The sequence below is a fragment of the Pipistrellus hanaki genome, assembly GCF_964339955.1.
Source record: "Pipistrellus hanaki genome assembly, chromosome: 10".
In the NCBI taxonomy this organism is placed as follows: Eukaryota; Metazoa; Chordata; class Mammalia; order Chiroptera; family Vespertilionidae; genus Pipistrellus; species Pipistrellus hanaki.
In genome coordinates, this window is record NC_140512.1 from 56989668 (window position 1) to 57010381 (window position 20714).

Sequence of the window (20714 nt, forward strand, 5' to 3'; positions counted from 1 at the left end):
TCTCATGATTGAATTAGCCTCTTCACAGATCAACTGCCCCTTAATATTATCACCCAGTCATACAAGTCTTGATGATGCCACTCTTGCAATTAAAAATTAGTGTATTATCACCCAGGACAAAAATCTACATGCCTTAATTTGGGTCCATACGCCAGCCCCATCTTCTGCCACCTCCTTCACATACCCTAAACTACTGCCTTGAGAGGACTCTCAATGCTTTCCAGGTGAGCCAGGCTCCCTGAAGCCTTAGGAGTCCTTGCAATCTTTTCCCTCTGCCTGGAATACTTGTTTCCCTTATCTCTAGATTTATGGGCAATCACTACTCATCCTACAGATCCCAAAGTATTTTCCTTGACAGCCTTCTCTGCCTCCCCCAGAGAGCCCTCCCTCCTAATTTCCATGTCACATTAAATATACTCGTACACACTGGTATGATGGCTGGACTTGTATTTGCAGGCCTGGTCCCTCACTAAATGCCAGCTCCTGGAAGGCAGGACCTTGTCTCTCCATGGTGATTACCTGGCATGGCATTTGATATGTTGAGAGTGGGACTGATCTGCATAGGATTCCTAAACTTACTGTGCGACCTTGGCATGCTACTTACCCTCTCTGTGCTTCTTGTTCCCCTATCTGTAAAACAGTGCTAATGATACCCCCCTGAGCAGAATTATTTGTAAGACTACACAGCAAAACTCTAGTGAAGCTTCTGGAATAGAGTTGTTGGCACTTGGGAAAGACGTTTTGGCTATCAGGTGCCCTCTACAAACACTTATTATTTTTTTTTAAAAAAAATATTTTATTGATTTTTTACAGAGAGGAATAGAAAGTTAGAAACATCGATGAGAGAGTAACATCGATCAGCTGCAACCCAGGTATATGCCCTTGACCGGAATCGAACCGGGATCCTTCAGTCCGCAGGCAGATGTTCTATCCATTGAGCCAAACCAGTTTCGGCTACAAACACTTGTTGAATCAACTCAGCTGATTCAGAAGGGGTGCTCATAATTACTATGGTATATGCCTACTAGGTGCCAAAGGCTGGCCTAGGAAGGGTTGCTGTTTTCGTGGTCTAAATGGGAGTCTTCATTGCTGCTCTTTAGGTGCAAAAGTACTGATCCCTGAAACAACGGGGGCTTCGCTCACCCCAATATTTGGTAAGGACAGTGCGACGTCGCCTTGTCCCCTGCTGATCGCAGCCTGAGGGCAAGCTCAGGCGAACGCCCTGAAACCAGCAGCACCGCGTGTCCTCCACTTGCGCGGGCTGAGCTCTCCGCGGCAGCGGTCCCCCTGCAGCCCAGCTAGGTTCTCAGCGGGCGGCCCCCCTCAGGGGCTGAAGTAGCCCCGCCCACTCCGTGCCCGCCGGGGGCGGAGCCTCTGGCGTCCTGCTGTCGTCACTTCCGGCGGACCCGGAAGCGCCCCGACGGGCCTCTGCGGTTAGGAAGTCGTGATGGGGCTGCTGTGCTCGGCTCAGACCCTCTCGGACCGTGGGCGCAGGCCCGTTCGGGGCTGCTGACGCCCCGGCGAGCGAGGAGGCGGAGCGGCTGCTGGGACGGTGCGGGGGGAGGCCTGGAAGCGCGCTCCTCTGGTGCTGGCGCCGCCCCGCCTCTAGGATCCGCCCCGTCCCCGGCCTGGGTGCAGGGACCTGGGTGCGCTCTGCCCGGCTGCTCCGCCGCCCCGCCTCCCCGCCGCCCCGCTTCGGTGGTCTCGGAAACTGGGAGGAGCGGATATGCGGCCTCGGGGACCACAACATCTGCCAGCGTCATCGTGACCCTCTCTACCCAGGTTTTCCAAACGCTGACGTGGAACGACCAGTTCTGAATTCTCATGGAGAAGTTCGGGATGAATTTCGGGGCTGGCCCGAGCAAGAGGGACCTGCTGGAGACCATTGAGAGCCAGAAGAAGCAGCTCCTCCAGTACCAGGCACGGCTCAAGGATGTGGTCCGCGCCTATAAGAGCCTCCTGAAAGAGAAAGAGGCTCTGGAGGCCAGCATCAAGGTGCTGTCCGTGTCCCACGAGGCGGATGTGGGCCTCGCAGGTGCCCAGCCTCCAGGCCACACCTCTCCCGACTGCGTGGATGACCGGTGCTCCACTCACAGCGAGGACAGCACTGGGACCGCCACCAGCTTGGACACCACGGCCAGTCTCACTAGCACCAAGGGTGAGCTTGGGGCAGAAGATGACAGGCTGGCCCGTGGGCCACCACCTCTCAAGTCCGAAGAGGCTAGTGGGTCCGAGAGTGGTGTTAGCACTAGCAGCGGGGACGGACAGCCTGCGGGCGGGGAGGTGGACAAACGATTGCACCAGTTGAAGACTCAGTTGGCCACTCTGACGAGCTCTTTGGCCACAGTCACCCAGGAAAAGTCCCGCATGGAAGCTTCTTACCTGGCTGACAAGAAGAAGATGAAACAGGACTTGGAGGATGCCAGTAAAAAGGCAGAGGAGGAGCGGGAGCGCCTGGAGGGAGAATTGAAGGAGCTGCAGGAGCAGATAACAGAAACCAAAGCCAGACTCATCACACAGCAGCACGATCGGGCCCAGGAGCAGAGCGACCATGCCGTGATGCTGCGTGAGCTCCAGAAACTGCTGCAGGAAGAGAGGACCCAGCGCCAAGACTTGGAGCTCCGGTTGGAAGAGACCCGAGAAGCCCTGGCCGGGCGGGCACACGCCGCTGGTCAGATGGAAGGGTTTGAACTGCAAGCTAAGCAGCTGGCCCGCGAGGTGGAGGACCTCAAAGCTGAGCTGCAGGCGCTTCGAGCTGAGAAGAGTCGGCCAGACCCCCGGCTGCAGGAGCTTCAGGAAGAGGCCGCCTGCCTCAAGAGCCATTTCCAGGCCCAGTTGCAGCAGGAAATGAGGAAGGTAATTATCTTCATCTCCTTCAGTCATTTAGCCTGAAGTGGGAAATATTAATGCCTTCTTCCTCCTTTGATAGTGGCTGTGCTGTCAGGTTTTTTGTTTGTTTGTTTGTTTGTTTTTTTAATATATATATATATATATATATATATATATATATATATATATTATTGTTTTTTTACAGAGAGGAAGAGAGAGGGATAGAGAGTTAGAAACATCCATGAGAGAGAATCATCGATCACCTGCCTCCTGCACATCCCCCTCTGGGGATGTGCCCGCAACCAAGGTACATGCCTTTGGAATTGAACCTGGGACCTTTCAGTCCGCAGGCTGATGCTCTATCCACTGAGCCAAACCGGTTTCGGCTGTACTGTCAGTTTTGGATGCTACTCAGAAAGTTTTATTTGGGAGCACTGGGAATTCCTGTTCTGTGTGGTGCTGACAGTATCCACAGAGCGTGCTTCCAACAGGATGTGGAGCTTCTGAGTGTCAGCTGGGTTGGAGCCAGATAGCTCTGAGTTTCTGAGCATTGGCATCTTACCAGCTGTGCTCTGTGAAGCATATCGTAGCAGCTGAGCAGTGAAAGGCAGTATGCTTGCCTGTAGGTATATGCCTATTTGTAGGTAGCCGGATATGCCTACAGGGAGAATGGCCGAAGGGGGCAATGGGAATTTTCTTCGAAAAAATAACCTCTTGTAATTGCTTTCAGTCAAGATTTGCCTCTAAAGGTATGCTCTTTTATAGTGCCTCTGTTCAGTGTGGAGAGAGATCCAACTCAGTTTTGAACCTCCCAAAAATATTGGAGAGGAAAAGAATGTCACCTGATTTCTTAAGAGGATTTGGGAAAGTACATGATACACAAGGATAACATATTTAATATAGTTGAAGGTGTAATGGGAGAAAGTGAAAGCACTAAGGATAAGAAAAAGGGCTGATATACAAAGGTTCTTAATATTGTTTGGTATAACTTGTGGCTGAGAGCAGAACCCTAGCAGGTTACAGGAACTTTTTTTTTTTTTTTAATATATTTTTTATTGATTTTTTTACAGAGAGGAAGGGAGAGAGAGAGTTAGAAACATCGATGAGAGAGAAACATAGATCAGCTGCCTCTTGCACACCCCCTACTGGGAATGTGCCCGCAGCCAAGGTCCGTGCCCCTGACCGGAATCGAACCCGGGACCTTTCAGTCTACAGGCTGACACTCTATCCACTGAGCCAAACTGGTTTCGGCAGGTTACAGGAACTTTTGTGAGCTCCCAAATCAACAGAAAAATCCCCAGTTCCCATTCCTGTCAGGTCAATCCCCAGCCTTTTGCTTTCCTATCTTGCTTTCTCAAAGCTTGCCATAGAACTTCGTGGCCTTTCTGGATGGCCTTTCTGGATGGATTTCTAACTGTTCCCTTGTTTTACAGACAGCCCTTGCAGAGGATCAACTCCGCCAGCAATCTCAGCTGGAAGAGAAGAGGGTGGCAGCCCTGGAGAACCAAATATCCGAGGTGTCGGAGCTGCTGGGCACCTATGAGAAAGCCAAGCAGAAGGACCAGCTGGCCATCCAGAAGCTGAAGGAGCGCATTCTGCAGCTGGACCTGGAGAACAAGACGCTGGCTCTCGCAGTCTCCAGCCGGTCCCCTCTAGACAGCCATGCAGAAGAGTCCAGTCTGGATGTCAATGTCCTGAAGGACAAGATGGAGAAGCTGAAGAGGCTGCTGCAGGTGGCAGCCAGGAAAAGCCAGGTGACCTTGGATGTGGAGAAGCTCTGCCACCTGGAGATAATGCCCAGCTCCGAGGCTGCGGACGGGGAGAAGGCTACTGCGCTCTACTACCAGCAGGAGCTGAAACAGCTGAAGGAGGAGTTTGAGAGGTACAAGATGAGGGCCCAGGTCGTCCTCAAGAGCAAGAACACCAAAGACGGCAACCTGGCCAAGGAGCTGGAGGAATCCCAGGAGCAGCTCGCGGAGCTGAAGGAGAAGTACATCTCCCTGCGGCTGTCCTGCGAGGAGCTCGAGCGCCAGCACCAGCAGGAGGCCGAGGACTGGAAGCAGGAGCTGGCCCGGCTGCAGTATCAGCACCGGCAGGAGCTGGAGCGGAGCCAGCTGGACTTCAGGGACCGCACGCTGAAGCTGGAGGAGGAGCTGCACAAGCAGCGGGACCGGGCCCTGGCAGTGCTGGCCGAGAAGGACCTGGAGCTGGAGCAGCTGAGGTCGGTGGCGTTGTCTTCTGTGCTGCCGGGACGGAGAAGCCCCGTGGGTGGCGGGGATCCCGGGGACCCCGCTGACGTCGCTTCCCCTGATAACCTGACCCAAGCACTTCAGCTTGCTGCGGCCAACGAGCCCACGTTCTTCCTGTACGCCGAGCAGTTGGCCCGCAAGGAGGTGGAGATCACATTCCTGAGGAAGCAGAAACACAGGCTGGAGGCGGAGGTGCATCAGCTGCAGGAGCGGCTGCTGGAGGAGGAAGAGCGGCACCGAGAGGAGGTTGGGGTCCTCCAGAGCCACATTGAGAAGAACACCAGGGACCAGAGTCGGGAGGGAGCCAATCTGGAGTACCTCAAAAACATCATTTACCGCTTCCTGACCTTGCCGGACAGCCTGGGCCGCCAGCAGACGCTCACGGCCATCCTGACGATCTTGCATTTCAGTCCAGAGGAGAAACAAGTGATAATGCACCTCCCACCCAGTGGTAGCTGGTGGCCTTCTGGCAAGAGATGATGTCATCTCCACTAACTCCTGAAATTTCCGTGCCTCGTACGTGGGAAGAGACGGACTCCCGTTTCTACTGCCGCTTCTCTTACCTTATCATCTTTTTCTTCAGTGTTGAGCTGGAAGGAGTCTTCAAAGAGGGGTGGGATATTCTGCCAAATGCCATTAATGCTGCTTTATCCACAGGCCCTAGAGATCCTGGAAGTGCTGGGACAACATTTGTTGGTGGTGGTGGATGGTGGTGTGTGTGAGGAAGAGAGGTTAATATTGAGAGGTGCAAAAGTTGGGGATGTGGTAGGAAAATATTTGAAAATAAGACTTTTTGTTTTAACCTTGTGCTCCTGGCACAGAGCTAGGAGTAAATGTGTCTCCAAAGGGAGTTCAGGCAGTTTCTAAACACACACAGGACCAGCTGTTTTCTCTATCATCACCTGAATCTGGCCCACCGCTGCCCCAATTATCTGGGGACATAAATCCAGGCTGGAGAGGGGCCGTGAAGTTTGAAATAGTGACAGGTTGTCCACTAGTCCAGCAGGCCACGGAATAGTGAGTTCATCCTGGAACTGGGAAGCTTGGTCTAGTTAGGACTGGGTACAACCTAATCAGTCTGCACAAAACACACTTTTGACCACCCTAAAGAAAATCCCGAGCACCAGTTTGATCTTAAGGGATTTCCTGAGTGACCTGCTTGTGGCCTGGATAGGATTATAATAGACCTTTCACACTTGTCCCTCCCTTAACCAGCCTGTCTATGGTTGACCTGCGATTTGTGAGTAAATGACTGCTATCTTTTCTTCAATGTTGAACTTGCATTAAGAAAAAAATCTGCCCAGCCAGTCTGGCTCAGTGGTTGAGCTTCGAGCCAGGAGGTCTCGGCTCAATTCCTGGCCAGGGCACTTGATTGGATTTTGGGCTCAATCTCCAGTAGGGAGTATGTAGGAGGGAGCAGAACAATGTTCCTATCCCTCTTTCCCTCTCTTTTCTCTCTCTGAAATCAATTTAAAAAGAAAAAGAAAAAGAAAAATAATTATAGCGTCTTGCAGAGAGGGGTCCTATTGGGAAGCTCTGATCCTGCCTGGCCGTAAGAACTTAGCTCAGAGGTTTAGAGGGAAGAGGAAGATTGCTGGGACCCTCACAGCAAAGTCGTGGGAGTTCAGCCAAGGCCAGACCAGGGTTCTTGCTGCTCTTTGGGTAGCATTCTGGGTAAGGTGTTCATGGTTACAGTCACCAGGGTATTTTGCCCACTCACTTAGGGAGGTAATAGAGTTTCAGTCCACAGTTCTCATCTTCCCACATAAGTTGCTATACCTTTCCTTTTCCTGTGGGGTTTCTTACATTTGGAGTTGCATAAGTAGATTCATTCTGCACTTAAGAAGAGATGGCTTATTTTTCAGGCAGTCTGGAAAGGAGGGACTCAGAAGAGTGGGGTTCAGTGTCAGTCCCCCTATTTGTTTTTTGCCCCCCCAACTGCTTTTGCTGGTTATAGAGATCTTTGGACCCTAAAGACCAATGCTTTGCCACTCACGACTAATCTGTACCTTTGTTATTTCATCATAGAGCTGTTTTGCGAGGTTTTGATGTGTAGAATAATTTGATTAAAATGTTCTCACTGGGAGGCTGGGTGACCTGGACTATCTACAAACTACAAACAGTGCATGGACTTAATGGGACAGAGGTGATCTGTCCAAATGTTAATAACAAACCATGGAGTCATTAAACCTGAACAACTTGACTTATGTGCTTCCATAATGGTATGGACTTATCGGGACACAAATAGAGTGCGAATGAAAATGGTAAATGAAAGGGATGGAAATATTTCATTATATTGCTCCATGAGCTTGAATCTAGGATGGATACTTCTACTTTAACTGCCTCCATCACAACACTAATACTGTTTACCCTGGGATTGTGTATATGTGTTTGTGTGTAGGCAGCTATTACTGGAAAAAGATGTTCTCATGGGTTTAGTGAGTGGGCTTGGAACTTTCATAGTTACTGCTTTAAACTTTAGAAGTAACCTGTGAATGCTTTATTATACTTCAAATAAGAGTTTATGGTTTCCTGGAAAAGTTTCTCAGAATATCAAGCTAAAGAAAATCATCATCATCTCAATTTTATTACCTAATCTCCTTGCATGTAGGATATACTGTATTATTATTGTTATTTCTAGGTAGTTTTCAACAGAATGGAAAGATCCATACTCATTGTTTCTTTCCTGGGACTAAAAAATCCCCGTTGCTTTTGACTTTTGAGATGATACCAAACATGCAAAGAAGCAAGTCAATTTCTGATGAGTAATTTTAAGCATCCATATACATAAGGCTGTGAATGCTCCCAAATGAAATGAAAAGTCTCGGTCCCTTTCTGCCTTAAGGACACACACACACGTTCCTCCTCTCCCAACTCATCTCCCCCAAATGAGCTTTTCAGTTATTGGACTGGTCTGCCTGTACTAGATACTCTTAGAAAAGAAAGGGTGAGGAAGAGAAAGAATTGAGATCAGACTCAGAGGAAAATAAACTGCCCTTGGGCTCTGGTCCCAGAATGTCAGTGAATGAATTGTGTTAATAAGGTAAGGAGGCTGACCCTTACTGTTTAACTATTACCACAGAAATCAGAAAAATCACAATGAGAAGAGATGGTGGAGAAAGCGGCAGGAAGGCAAATTGACATGTGTAAGGGCTTTCTGCTTTTTCCCTTTTCTCTCCCCTGTTGGGACCTCTGATCTGGGGAATAAATGTTCATGTGTCATGCCCTTTATGAGGCAAGGTGATCTGAATTGCCCAAGGTACAGAGTCAGGCCCATCTGTTACCCAGAACCCTAAGGCTCTTGACCTTGTCCTGAGAAGCTGCCACTACAGGGTTGTTTCACTAACACTTGTGGAATGTGACAGCACCATGTTAAGCTGTAATTTACACCCATGTATCATTCACTCCTCACAGATGTCACTATCCCCCGTTTTATAGATGAGGAAGCAGAGACTGATGTTAAATTTGCCCATGATCATGTGACTAATAATAGATTTCCAAACCAAGTCTGATTAACCCGAAGCCTGTTTAATCTGGGTGCGCTCTTGTCTTCTTGCGGGTCAGGGCTGTCTCCATAGATGATTTGTAGGGTCGGAGAGACTGATATCCAAGCTGAACTGGGCTCATTCAAATGGAGAGTAGGTCTCCAGCTATAAATTGCAATCAAGCAAAGCTGCGAAACTACAGAGTTGAACAGGCAACACTGATTCTTCATAAGAACCCTAGAGCCACTCTGTCCCCTAAGTTCCAGATGGCTGCTAATTTTATTGCTTTTTTTTTTTTTTTAGAGGAGAGAGAGAGAAACATTGATTTGTGGCTCCTCCCTCCATGCATTCATTGGTTGATTCTTCTTTGTGCCCTGACCTGGGATTGAAACCACAACCTTGCTATATCGGGCTGATGCTCTAACCAACTGAACTAACTGGCCAGAGCTACATGACTGCTAATTTTAAAACTTGTATCATTCTAACTAAAGGAGGGCTGGATAACAGCTATCGTTATCGTGTGTTTCAAGTATAACCTCTAATAAAGCTGGGGATACAATGAAGTTGGGAGCTGGAAATAGAACCCTAGTGAATGGGTCGCTTTACCCAATCTTCAATCACTTTTACCCCCTCCCCTGCTTCCCCCAAGCAGCCTGGTTATTGATGATTTTTGGAGCAAGAAAATGGATTCAGACTTTCTGGGTTGAAATCTCAGTCCAATCTCCTGCCAGCTGTATTGCCTTGATAAATTAATCTCTCTGAACTCCATTTTCTTGTAATGGGGAATACTAATACCTATCATCTTCAGAATAAAGAAAAAACAGTATAAAGAACCAGCACAGCACCTGAAGTAAAGGAGGTGGTAAACCGTGTTTCTTTCCCCCCAAGAATGTTAAGTGGCAGAATTGGAAGTTAGACTGAGCTCTTCTGGATTTAAGTCCTGTGTTCCTTAGCCACAAATGCTGTAAACAAAAGGAAAAAGAACGAATGTCTTTATCAGGTGCCTGCTGTGCTTGCCTTTCCTCACAAAATTTACTAATTCTCACAGCAGTGTTGTGGAGCACAGCTGTTTTGCAGGTGAGGAAACGGAGGCACGGAGAGATGAACTGCCCAAGGCCCGGAGCCAGTAATGGCAGGACCAGAATTCAAACACATTTATCCCAACCATGGCCCATGCACTTTCCGCCGTCTGTGCTGTCTTCCAGCAGAGGGCAACGTAGAATGCTGACATGTGGCTCAGAAGTGGAGGGGCTGTGCTCTGGCCCGGCTGGAGGAGAAAGGGTCCGTGCCCAGGTTGTCCTCTCTCCAGTGGCAGCCGACAGCCTTGTGATCTCCCAGAAGCCTCGTTCTTCCCTAGCAGCGGAGCTCTTTCACTCTGAAAGTTATGAAATGAACTCTGTTACAAGTCAGCTTTATGTGAGTGTGACTAGTGCCCGTTTTCTCTGGGACCCAGATCTCTTGGATAACCTAAAAATCAACGATTCTGACAAGCCTGCAATCCTGGGAGCCCAGAAAAGCGAAGGCCACTTGGAGGCCAATGGCCCCCGTAAGGCCAATGACCCTGTGCCTTGACTTGAGCAAGGAGACGATCTCTGACTTAGTGTAAACTTGGCCATCCCTCTGGGCTACCACTGAGGGACTAAATATTTTCTTTCATATCTGAAAGAATGAATTTGAAGACGGATACAATTTTATATGAATATGAGTTATTTTTTAATCTATTGATTTTTTTTTTAAATATATAAAGAGAAACCTTGACTTGTTGTTCCACTTATTTATGCACTCATTGGTTGATTCTTCTATATGTCCTGACTGGGGATGGAACCTGAAACCTTGGCATATTGGGACAATGCTTTAACCAACTGAGGTACCTGGCCAGGGCCTGAATTTTTACGTATAGATTGCACATAAACTTTTTATAAGCTGAGGCTGTGCTGTCCACACAGTCAAAATATTTGGGGGTTAATATTTAGAGTGGGGTTCATTGCCTTTCTCTTCGTTTGACAGCTATCAGGCCTCCTGCTCGTGTCACAACGGGCTCTGGGGATTGAACTTGCAACTGAGGTATGTGCCCTTGACCTGTGACCCTCTTGGGTCTTTGGATTGACCCTCTAACCACCGAGAAAAACCAGCTAGAGCTATTAATATTCTATTGCTGCCATAACATATTACTATAAGCATAGTGACTTTAAGACAACATAAATTTGCCTTACAGTTCTGGAGGTCAAAAGTCTGAATGGTATCTCACTGGGCTAAAGTCCAGGTGCCATGGATGGAATTGGAGAACATCATGCTGAGTGAAATAAGCCAGTGAATGAAAGAGAAACACTACATGACCTCACTCATTTATGGATAATAAAGAACATTATAAACTATTGAACCAAAAGATAGATATAGAGACAGTAAAGCAACAAGCAGACTGTCAAATTACAGCGGGGAGGGTAGGGAGATCTGGGGGAGATAAGAGATCAACCGAAGGACTTGTATACATGCATATAAGTACAACCAATGAACACAAAACTGGGGAGGGAGTATGTATGGGAGTGGGGGCAATGTTAAAATATGTACACAGATAACTTAATAAAACAAACAAACAAAAAACCACCATCATTTAATTAAAAAAAAATAATAAAGTCCAGGTGCCAGCAGGGCTGTATTTCATTCTGGAGGCTCAAGGAGAAAATTTTGTTTTCTTGTCTTTACCAGCTTCTAGCAGCTGCTTGCTCCACCTCTCCTGGTCCCCTTCCTCCATCTTCAGAGCCATCAGTGTTTCATCTCTCTCATTGTCACACCTTTTCCTAACTCTCTTTTCCTTCTTAAGGACCCTTGTGATTACATTAGACTCACCCAGATAATCCAGGATAATCTTTCTGTTTAATGTTAGCTGTTAACTCCTTTCTGCCATACAACATAACAAGTTCTTTTCTAGAACATGAGAATATGTACTGGGGTATTATGCTGCCTACCACTGTATGTATTTTGAAAATATTCTATCTGGAAAGAACTTGGGTAAATGTGAAAAATGGAAAATCAAAATTCTTCCTTACTCCTTGAAACAAAGGTTTATGGTAATATTGGATAATTCCTAGCAATATTTTTTCATGGGAAAGCAGCAACACCTAGTGTCTCTCCATATAAATTTCAACAGAAAGCATAAAATGCCCTATAATTAAAAAGGTAAACTAGAATATGTAGCTCATGACTGATGGGGTAGAAATGACATTCTCACTCCTCAGAGAGCAAAGGATGTTGATTCTCCGTATGTTCTTTAGTCTTAGTATGAGCCCCCACATCCATGTATATATCCAGAAGTACTTTAAGTAATTCTGTTTGGGGCATGGCACCACACTTGGTTCTGTGATAGATGCAGAATGATAAGGACATCCTCAAATTGCTTCCAGTCTTATTGGGTGGACAAGAAACACCTGGCAATTAAAGCATATGTACCCAGCATGGCCAACATGTCTCAGTGGTTGAGCCATGAACCAGGAGGTCACGGTTCAATTCCTGGTCAAGGCACATGCCCAATTTGGGGCTTGATCCCCAGTGTGGGCATGCAGGAGGCAGCAGGTCCATGATTTTCTCTCATCATTGATGTTTTTATCTCTCTATCCCTCTCTCTTCCTCTCTGAAATCAATAAAAAAATTTTTTTTAAAATCTTAAAGTATATGTACCCATTTCCAAAATACTGAAGACTGATGATGCTTAGTTGTAGGTACATCAAAATTCAAAAGAACACTGGTTGAAACAGCAGGGAAGTTTATTTCTTGCTCATGTGAAAAAAAAATTGGTGCAGCCACTCAAAGAGTTAAACATAGAGTTACCATATGACCCAGTAATTCTCCTCCTATGTAGATACAAGAGAATTGAAACATAATTCCATACAGAATGTGTACACTAATGTTTATAATAGCATCTATGTAATAAAAGCCTAAGTGACCGTTGCAGTGCAATAGCCAGAACAACCGGTTGCAATGATGTGCACGTACCACCAGGCAGATGCTCAATGCAGGAGCTGCCTCATGGTGGTCAGTGCGCTCCCACAGAGTGAGTGCCACTCAGCCAGAAGCCAGGCTCAGGGCTAGCAAGCGCAACAGAGGTAGTGGGAGCCTCTCCTTCCTCTGCGACAGTGTTAAGGAGCAGCAAGCTGCGTAATAAGGAGCAGCGAGCAGGCAGATGGTAAGGAGTGAGGGCTCCCAGACTGCGGGAGGGAGTAGGCCTGGCTGAAGAACCCTTCCACCCCAGTGTATGACTTTTGTGCACCGGGCCTTTAATTTTTTATAATAGCCAAATTGTGGAAACAACCCAAATATCCACCAACTGATAAATGGATAAGCAAAATGTGGTATATCTGTGCAGTGGAATATTATTGAACCCTAAAAGCACTGAGGCATTCTGCAACATGGAAATACCCAGAAAACATTGTGCTAAGTGAAAAACAACAAGCAGACACAAAAGGCAACATATTGTATGATTCCATTTATGTGAAATATTTAGAATAGGTTAATCCATACAGAAAGCAGATGAGTAGTTGCTAGGGGCTGGGGAGGTAAGAATGGGGTTGACAGCTAATGAGTATAGGGTTTATTTTTGGGGTGATGGTTGAAAAGCTTTGTGAATATACCAAAACCTTAAAAAACATTGCAATTACACTTTAAATGAGCAAATAATTATGTATATGGATAATACCTCAGTAATGTTACTGAAAAATACTAGGAGAACTAAAGAGGCAAAAATGGATGACGAATAATCAGAGGACATGAAGCAGAGATTGGAAAAGTGCCTTCTATTAGTGTTTGAACTCCCCACGCCCCACCAGTTCCATCTCCAGGCCTCAGGGTGATCACCCCTTTCTTTCTCACTTATTAGAGGTCTGCCCCCTCTCCCCTTTCCCTACTGCAGTAAGCAGATTGCTCACTATGGGAGGATGTTCTGGCCCCAGACAAGGAGAGAGCTGGTGGTTATGATCCCTATAGAGATAAAATGGAGAATGTACTGATGGAGATAGAGAATGGAATAGAATTCACACCCCCTGACTCCTGAGGGTGTCCCCACTTGAGAGGAATCTATGGTTCTGGGAAACAAATGCCCTTGGGAGACCCTGGCACAGAGGCGTGAGCCTGCTACACCTCCAAGACCCATCATGCTGTTTACCCGTTTGTTTGGAGGATGAAGAATCTTGGGGCAGAATGTCGAAAGGTACCTGTGCCCCTTCTCTCCATGGGGATGTGAGCTAGCAGTGTTTGTCCCTGCTCAGGTGGCTGGCCTTGCTCTGGGCCCTTGGGCTAGTCACCTTCCCTCCTGCTCCTCATTAACACACATTCTGATGTCTCCCTCACACCACGGGCTTTATTCTTTGCTGCTGTTGTTAATCCCCACCCAAGGATATTTTCCCATTGGTTTTTAGAGAGAAGAGAAGGGAGAGGAGAGATGGAGAGAAACATCCATGTAAGAGAAGCACATCGATTGGTTGCCTCCCTCAGGCGCCACGACCAGGGCCAGAAATTGAGCCTGCAACCGAGGTACGTGCCCTCGACCAGAATCAAACCCAGGACTCTTCAATCCAAAGGCCAGTGCTCTATCCATTGAGCCAAACTGGCTAGGGCAAGGGGCTTTATCCCTGATCTGTTTCCTGTTCTTCTGGTGCTGTATAGACCAAGGTACTTTTTTTCTTACAGGCAAGACACTGCTCCTCACACCAGTGAAACAGTTATTTCACTTGTAATAGAACTTTATCAACCGTGCAGATTGGATCAGGCGCCATGCCTTCCCTCTGACTGTCCCTCCCACGCACAGGGATTCCTGGGTGGGGCGGAGAAGCGTGGAGGCTGTCAGAGATGGCAGAGTCATTGTAGAAGAGTGTCCCAACTGTCACAGCCAGAGGAAGTGGAAAGAGACGTGATAAGTAAATGTCATATGGCATCCTGGATGGGACCCTGGAGCTGGACAAGGACATTAGGTAAAACAAAGGAAACATGAATAAAATGCAGTTAATAATAATGTCTCAATACTGGTTTATTAATTGTGACAAATGTGTCGTACTAATGTAAGATGCTCATCACAGGGAAAACTGGGATTGGAGTATAAGAGAACTCTATTGTTTCTGAAAATTTTCTATAATTGTAAAATTGTTCTAAAGTTGAAACCTTATTAACCTCCCCAGCCTCCAAATATAGTGTCCTCACCCCCATCAGAGTGGACCGTTTTATTTATTTATTTATTTTAAAATATATTTTATTGATTTTTTTTTTCAGAGAGGAAGGGAGAGGGATAGAGATTTTAGAAACATCGATCAGCTGCCTCCTGCACCCCTCCAACCCCCTTTACTGGGGATGTGCCCGCAACCAAGTACATGCCCTTGACCAGAATCAAACCCGGGACCTTTTAGTTCACAGGCCGATACTCTATCCACTGAGCCAAACCGTTTTCGGCAGGATCAGAGTTTCGGGGAGTTTATAAGAAGACGAGGGCCCTGGAGCAGAAGCGCACATTCTGGTCCCAGGGTGAGTGAGGCCTCCGAGGACAGTGAGTGACAATGAGCGAGCCTGTGCCACCCTGGGCCATGTCCCAAAGGCGAACAGGGAAGGATCAATCCATGAAGGGAGATGAGGTAATTTTGCTTCTGGGGCAGAGCCAGAGGACAGGAGCGGACAGTGTAGCCAGCCTTTGTGCCACACTTGAGATTTTGTCTGAGAACAAGCAGGGGCCGATGGCGCATACACCGTGCACCTGGTTGGATCAGGCCCTGGGGTCCCTGGCCTCTGACTGTGCACAACGGGCCAGCACACTCCTACTGACAGACTGCTAAAGGCAGACAGACAGCCTGGCCAGACCAGCTGCCTCTGGAACTATACTGCCTTCAAGCCAGGCTGCCCCCTGTGAAGTAGTCTTTTCCTGTCTACCCTCCACCCTGCAGCTGAGTTCTGCCCTCCCATTGGGTAATGACACCCTCCTGCCTCCTGGCCTACCTCGAGCTTTGCTCAGCAGGCTGATGAGCCCACAACCTCCCATCTGACCCACATCCGGAGTCCTGTGCCTTGAGGCCCTCAGGCTTCTACTCCTCCCACTGCCCCCTCCCTGCTCACATTAACCGCCTTGGGCCAGAGTCCAGGCCAGCAGACACCTTTATAAAATCATAAGAAAGATCAAAGTCAACAGCGGTCCAGGGGCTTTTTTTTAAAAAAAATGTTTATGGATCCAGAAGTGGGCTGGGGAGTTGAGAAGTAGGATGAGAAACCACACAATAATATTTATTTTCAAATGTGATATGAGGTTTTCTAATTTCAGCATCATGTTGCTAATGATATTCAAGTCCTGACACTAGAGGCTCAGTAATGTCCCAATGAGGATGCTTGGGTGGATAAAACTGGCTATTTCCCCTGGATAGTGATGCCCAGTTTGTTCTTGAGATGCCCAGGAATGATTAGACGTGTCCCCCTAAGCAGCTCTAGGCTCAGCTCTGGCACTCGTGTCTTAATTAGGTGGATTTTTAGTTACCCCCTTTTTTTTCTTAGCAGAGTGTTTTGTTATTTTATGCAACTAGAAGGAGGTAGCTCACAACAGTCATCACATGGCAGAAGAGATAGGACAGAAAAGATCATTAACTCTGCTTTGCTGCACAGGTCCCAGCAGTAATTAAGAATGTATGGGAACAGCACAGCTTCAAGCATTTAGTTGACAGTCTCTAATAACAACACCAGCAGTGTGGTGCACCTCATATGAGTAAAAGTGATTAGTTTGCTCTATAACCTAATCATTGTAAAAAGGTAATTATCATAACAACATTTGCTATTACTATCTTGTAAATTTTTTAAAATATCTTTTTATTGATCTCAGAGAAGAAGGGAGAGGGAGAGAGAGATAGAAACATCAATGATGGGAGAGAATCATTGATTGGCTGCCTCTTGCATGACCCCTATTGGGGGATAGAGCCCACAATCTGGTCATGGGCCTTTGAGTAGAATTGAATCCGGGACCGTTCAGTCTGCAGACCAATGCTCTATCCACTGAGCCAGACTGGCTAGGGCTGTCTTGTAAATTTTGATACATCAAATTGCGATGCAGCACAGAAGCCAAAATAAGTGTGTCCTCCACATAGTTCTTCCTCTGGTGTGGGTGGAGTGGGGCAGAACCCAATTTTCAGTAAGTTCTTCTTTTTTCATTACCTGGATGCGTTCTGGGAATAAATGCTGCAGAAGCTAATTTATTTATTTATTTATTTATTTATTTATTTATTTATTTATTTATTCTAGAAAAGGAGTAGTTCTAGAAAGATGATTAAGATTCCCATGAGGTATTAAGGGGGATTTAAAAATTTCCATTTATCCAAAAATTCAACTTAAACATTTTTCGGTCTACTTGAATGTGTGAGGACAGATGCTACATACAAAGGTAGTGCGGGGGGGGGGGGGCGGGGGGGGGAATGGTAGTGCGACACTGCTTCTGCCTCAGAAGCTTCTTTCTTACCCTGGATCATTAGTCACTGATGTCCCTTCCCCCTGGGGCACTTGGTGTGGTCATGTCCCTTATGTTGACCTACAGGAACTCTTGTGTGATTCCTTTGAAATATAGTGGCAACCATACTTTGGTAAAAACTGCTGTTTGAATTTTAAACCTGCTAAGGCAATTTTCCTGTGCCTGGGACCATAACCTTTGGAGATTAACCATTGAGTTCTGCTTCTGCAAGATAGGGCCACATTCCAATGTCCAGCAGGATGTGACTGGGAACGACCCTGTGGGCTGACCCCAGTTTTTAGAATATAGTCTTTAGGATTTAGAATTTAGAACAAAGGAAAATTCCTGTGGTTTGAACTGTTGCAGAGCTCCTGAGAGATCAGATGGTGCAGGGGGAGAGGTTGGAGAGACTTGCTTTGTTCATTGCGCGATGGGCTTAGGGAGAATGAATTCAAATTCTAAGCAAGGTTACAGGCAGAACTTCCTTTTTAAAATTTTTTTATTAAAGAGCCAGCCCTAGGTGCACTTAGTGGTTATCTCGATGCTGGCCTTGAAAACAATACAGTTCTATCCAATTGAAAAAGTGCACCTGACATGGCATTGAGATTGTGAGCATATCTGGTCTCTGGACTACAAGGTCAGACAGCAACATTTTGTCTAGGAAGAACAGCAGAAAATTCCAAACAACAGGTTGTTGCAAAATAGGGGTTTTCCTTCTCAGAACCTTTAAAAAGAACTACTTGCCCCTGAAGCAGTGCAGTTGTGTGGAGTCCACTTGAAAACAATACAGTTCTATCCAATTGAAAAAGTGCACCTGCGTATGGTGCTCTCGCGGCTGTCCTGGCCAGATATTTCAATAAATCTTTGCCTGCTTTTTTTTTTTTTTTTTTTTTTTAATAAATCATTAGCCTCCAGTGGTCTTATTTTGAACCCAGGGTTTGACCCCACAACACCTTGACTTCCCCATCCTCCTCCCAACAAGTGACCAGTGAGTTTTCCTTTTTTGTTTTTTTTATAAACAAAGCCATTTTATAATTAAAAAAATATTTTTATTGATTTCAGAGAGGAAGGGAGAGGAAGAGAGAGAAACATCAATGATAAATAAAAGAGAGTATCATATACGTGTCAGCCTGCTTATATGTAATGTACTTGTAGATTTTAATTTAAATCCTACATAATAAAAGCCTGGCTCACGACCAGCAAGTGCAGTGGCGTGGCGATGGCAGGAGCCTCTCTCCCCTCCTCAGCAGCACTAAGGATCCCTTGGGGGATGTTCACCTGCCGGCTTAGGCCCACTCCCCATAAGGGGTTCCAGACTGTGACAGGGCACAGGCCAGGCTGAGGGAACCTCCCCCCACCAGTGTACAAATGTTGTGCACTGGGCCTCTAGTGTTACATGAGGTTATGAAAAAGTAGTTGAAAAAGAGAATTGTTACTCTGAAACTAAGCAGAGTGCTTTGGAACGACTTATTATAGATACTCACTGAAATAATGCAATAAGTTAGGTTTGGTAGGGTAACTGTTAAAGCTCAGAAAAAAAAATCTATAAAAATTTAGAGGAATCATAAACTCTAGTTGCTTTAAAAGGGCTTTTTAATTATTGTTTTATTTCAAACAAATCAAGTCTATAAATTGTAAATGATGTAGGATGGCTGTGACTTAGTCAATAGAGACAAAACAGAAATCCAATCGGGGCATCTAGTCTTTAAAAAAACAAACAAACAAAAACTTTTGGAAAATTGGCAAACAAATATTTGCTTAAACAGTGTAAATTAAAATACAAGTGGAGCTATTTTGTTATGTAGAAAGCACATACATAAGACACTTAATTTGGAATGGCTATATTATTATTATTATCTGTATTCTTTGGAAAAATGCTCTCATCACTCTTTGACGTTACTTCTGGGATGGCCCTTGGCAGACATCTTGTTTAGCCTTCTTGTTTGATAGATGAAGAAAATAAGGTCTGGAGAAGGAAAGTGACTAGCCCAAGGTCATTCTGTTGGTTAGAGTCAGAGCCAGAACCAGAAAAAGAGTCTGGACTTTTACAATATACCATGATGATTTTTCCTGCCCCCCCTTAAAAAAAAAAGCACCCCCCCCCAAAAAAAAAAAAAACAACCAAAAAACAACCCCAAACAAACAAGAAAACCTCAAAAGATTTGCCTTAAGCAATGTCCTCAGTGCCTGGTGATATCTTCAGGGGCCTTTGAATCCTAATGAAGCTGATCTTCCTCTTTTATTTTGCTTGTAAGATTCTTGACTCATCATCCATCAAATGTTTACCATCAAAGGGAAGTAATTGCATTTTTAAAAAAATTATTTTTATTTATTTCAGAGAGGAAGGGAGAGGGAGAGATAAAAACATCAATGATGAGAGAGAATCACTGATTGGCTGCCTCATGCATGCCCCACCCTGGGGACTGAGCCCGCAACCTCGGCATATAGCCTGATGCTCAACCATGGAGCCACACCGGCCAGGCCATATTTGAGGCTCCAGTGGGACCTACCTAATAAGTCACAGGAAACATTCCCAACTCCGAGAAGAGTCTATTGAAATTCTAGTAGGAATCAATGACTGCGGGTGTGTTTTCGCACAGTGTCATAGTTTGTTCCATAATGAATCAATAGATGTAGCTTTCGTTCCCTTTTCCTCGACAGTTGTAGATTTGCAGAATTACAGAAAGTTTGTACAGATATCAAAGCAAAAAAAACCCCAACACTTTAACTTGATTCTGTTAAAAGTTAGGACCATCAGGGAAAAAACTCCAAATAATTTGTTTAGAAGACCTTGGGGAAAATGGAGTTTTCCTTCTCTGAAAACAATCCCATTTTATGTTTCCTCTCCTGTATGTTCACTTCTCTCCTTGCCTTTCTGACTTCAGCTGTGGCCGGTGGGGTAGCATTATCAATCTGCAGTCTCTTACCCGTATTTGTTTTCTCTAGATGTCCAGGAGGGTGTGGCCATTGGGGGTGGTGATCACCTCTGTGCACTGTGAATAACTGACTAGCCCTGTGCCTTTCTGGCTAAGCCTGTGACCAAGAAGTTCAGGTCCAGTGTTTTATGGTAAGGGTGCGCTTTCTAAACATCACCGGTGATGTGACCAGAGCGGCACGGAGTTCTTTTGTTTTCGCAGTGGGCTGAAGGAACAGCAGCCCAGGATTCGGAGTTTATCCCCTCCCAGAGGCAAAGATTGAAACAACTCCCTGAACCCGTCCCGGGTGCCTCCCTCCCACCAATGACTTGGACGTTAGTTGCAGCTGCCTGGGTTTCCAGCGCCCTCCTGGCCCTCTTGGTCCCTCAAGAGGCCATTGCACATCCTGCCGCACATGTCCAGCAGCCCTACCTTTGTGCAGCTGTTTGCTGAGGAGTAGCATGTTCTCAGCGCACAAAGGCGGCCGCTGAAAGGAACAGCTCCGGGCAGAGGGAGGGAGCTGGCCGCCGCAGCTCCGGCTGCACCAGTTCCAGCTGACACAGAAGCTGCTAACCCTGCCTAGGATACACATGGAGCGTCCCTAAGAAACCCCAACTCCAGCCTGGCTCACCCCAGCTCTCTCCCCCACCTCCAGACCCCCAGGTGAGACTAAAACCAACCAACCAACCCCCGAGGCAGCCCAGCCAACCTGCCTTGGCAGCCTGTATATCATCCAGAATTTGACCTGAATCTTAGCATGTTTTATGTTGTGCCAAGAAAT

The 20714-nt window shown here is 46.4% G+C and overlaps 1 protein-coding gene across 1 annotated transcript; it reads left to right on the forward strand.

Moving 5' to 3' along the window:
- The first annotated feature begins 1379 nt into the window (after positions 1–1379).
- Positions 1380–7281, forward strand: GCC1 (GRIP and coiled-coil domain containing 1). The gene is made up of 2 exons (XM_084897880.1): positions 1380–2856; positions 4263–7281. Exons 1-2 carry the CDS (start codon positions 1825–1827, stop codon positions 5556–5558), a joined length of 2328 nt encoding a protein of 775 aa, XP_084754006.1. The 5' UTR covers positions 1380–1824; the 3' UTR covers positions 5559–7281.
- Positions 7282–20714: the final 13433 nt, after the last annotated feature.

What these genes read in the sequence shown, in the direction of transcription:
- GCC1 (XM_084897880.1), top strand. Translation starts at nt 1,825, where the DNA reads ATGGAGAAGTTCGGGATGAATTTCGGGGCTGGCCCGAGCAAGAGGGAC. An exon ending in TGCAGCAGGAAATGAGGAAG is followed by an intron (nt 2,857 to 4,262) that starts GTAATTATCTTC and finishes CTTGTTTTACAG; the next exon opens with ACAGCCCTTGCAGAGGATCA.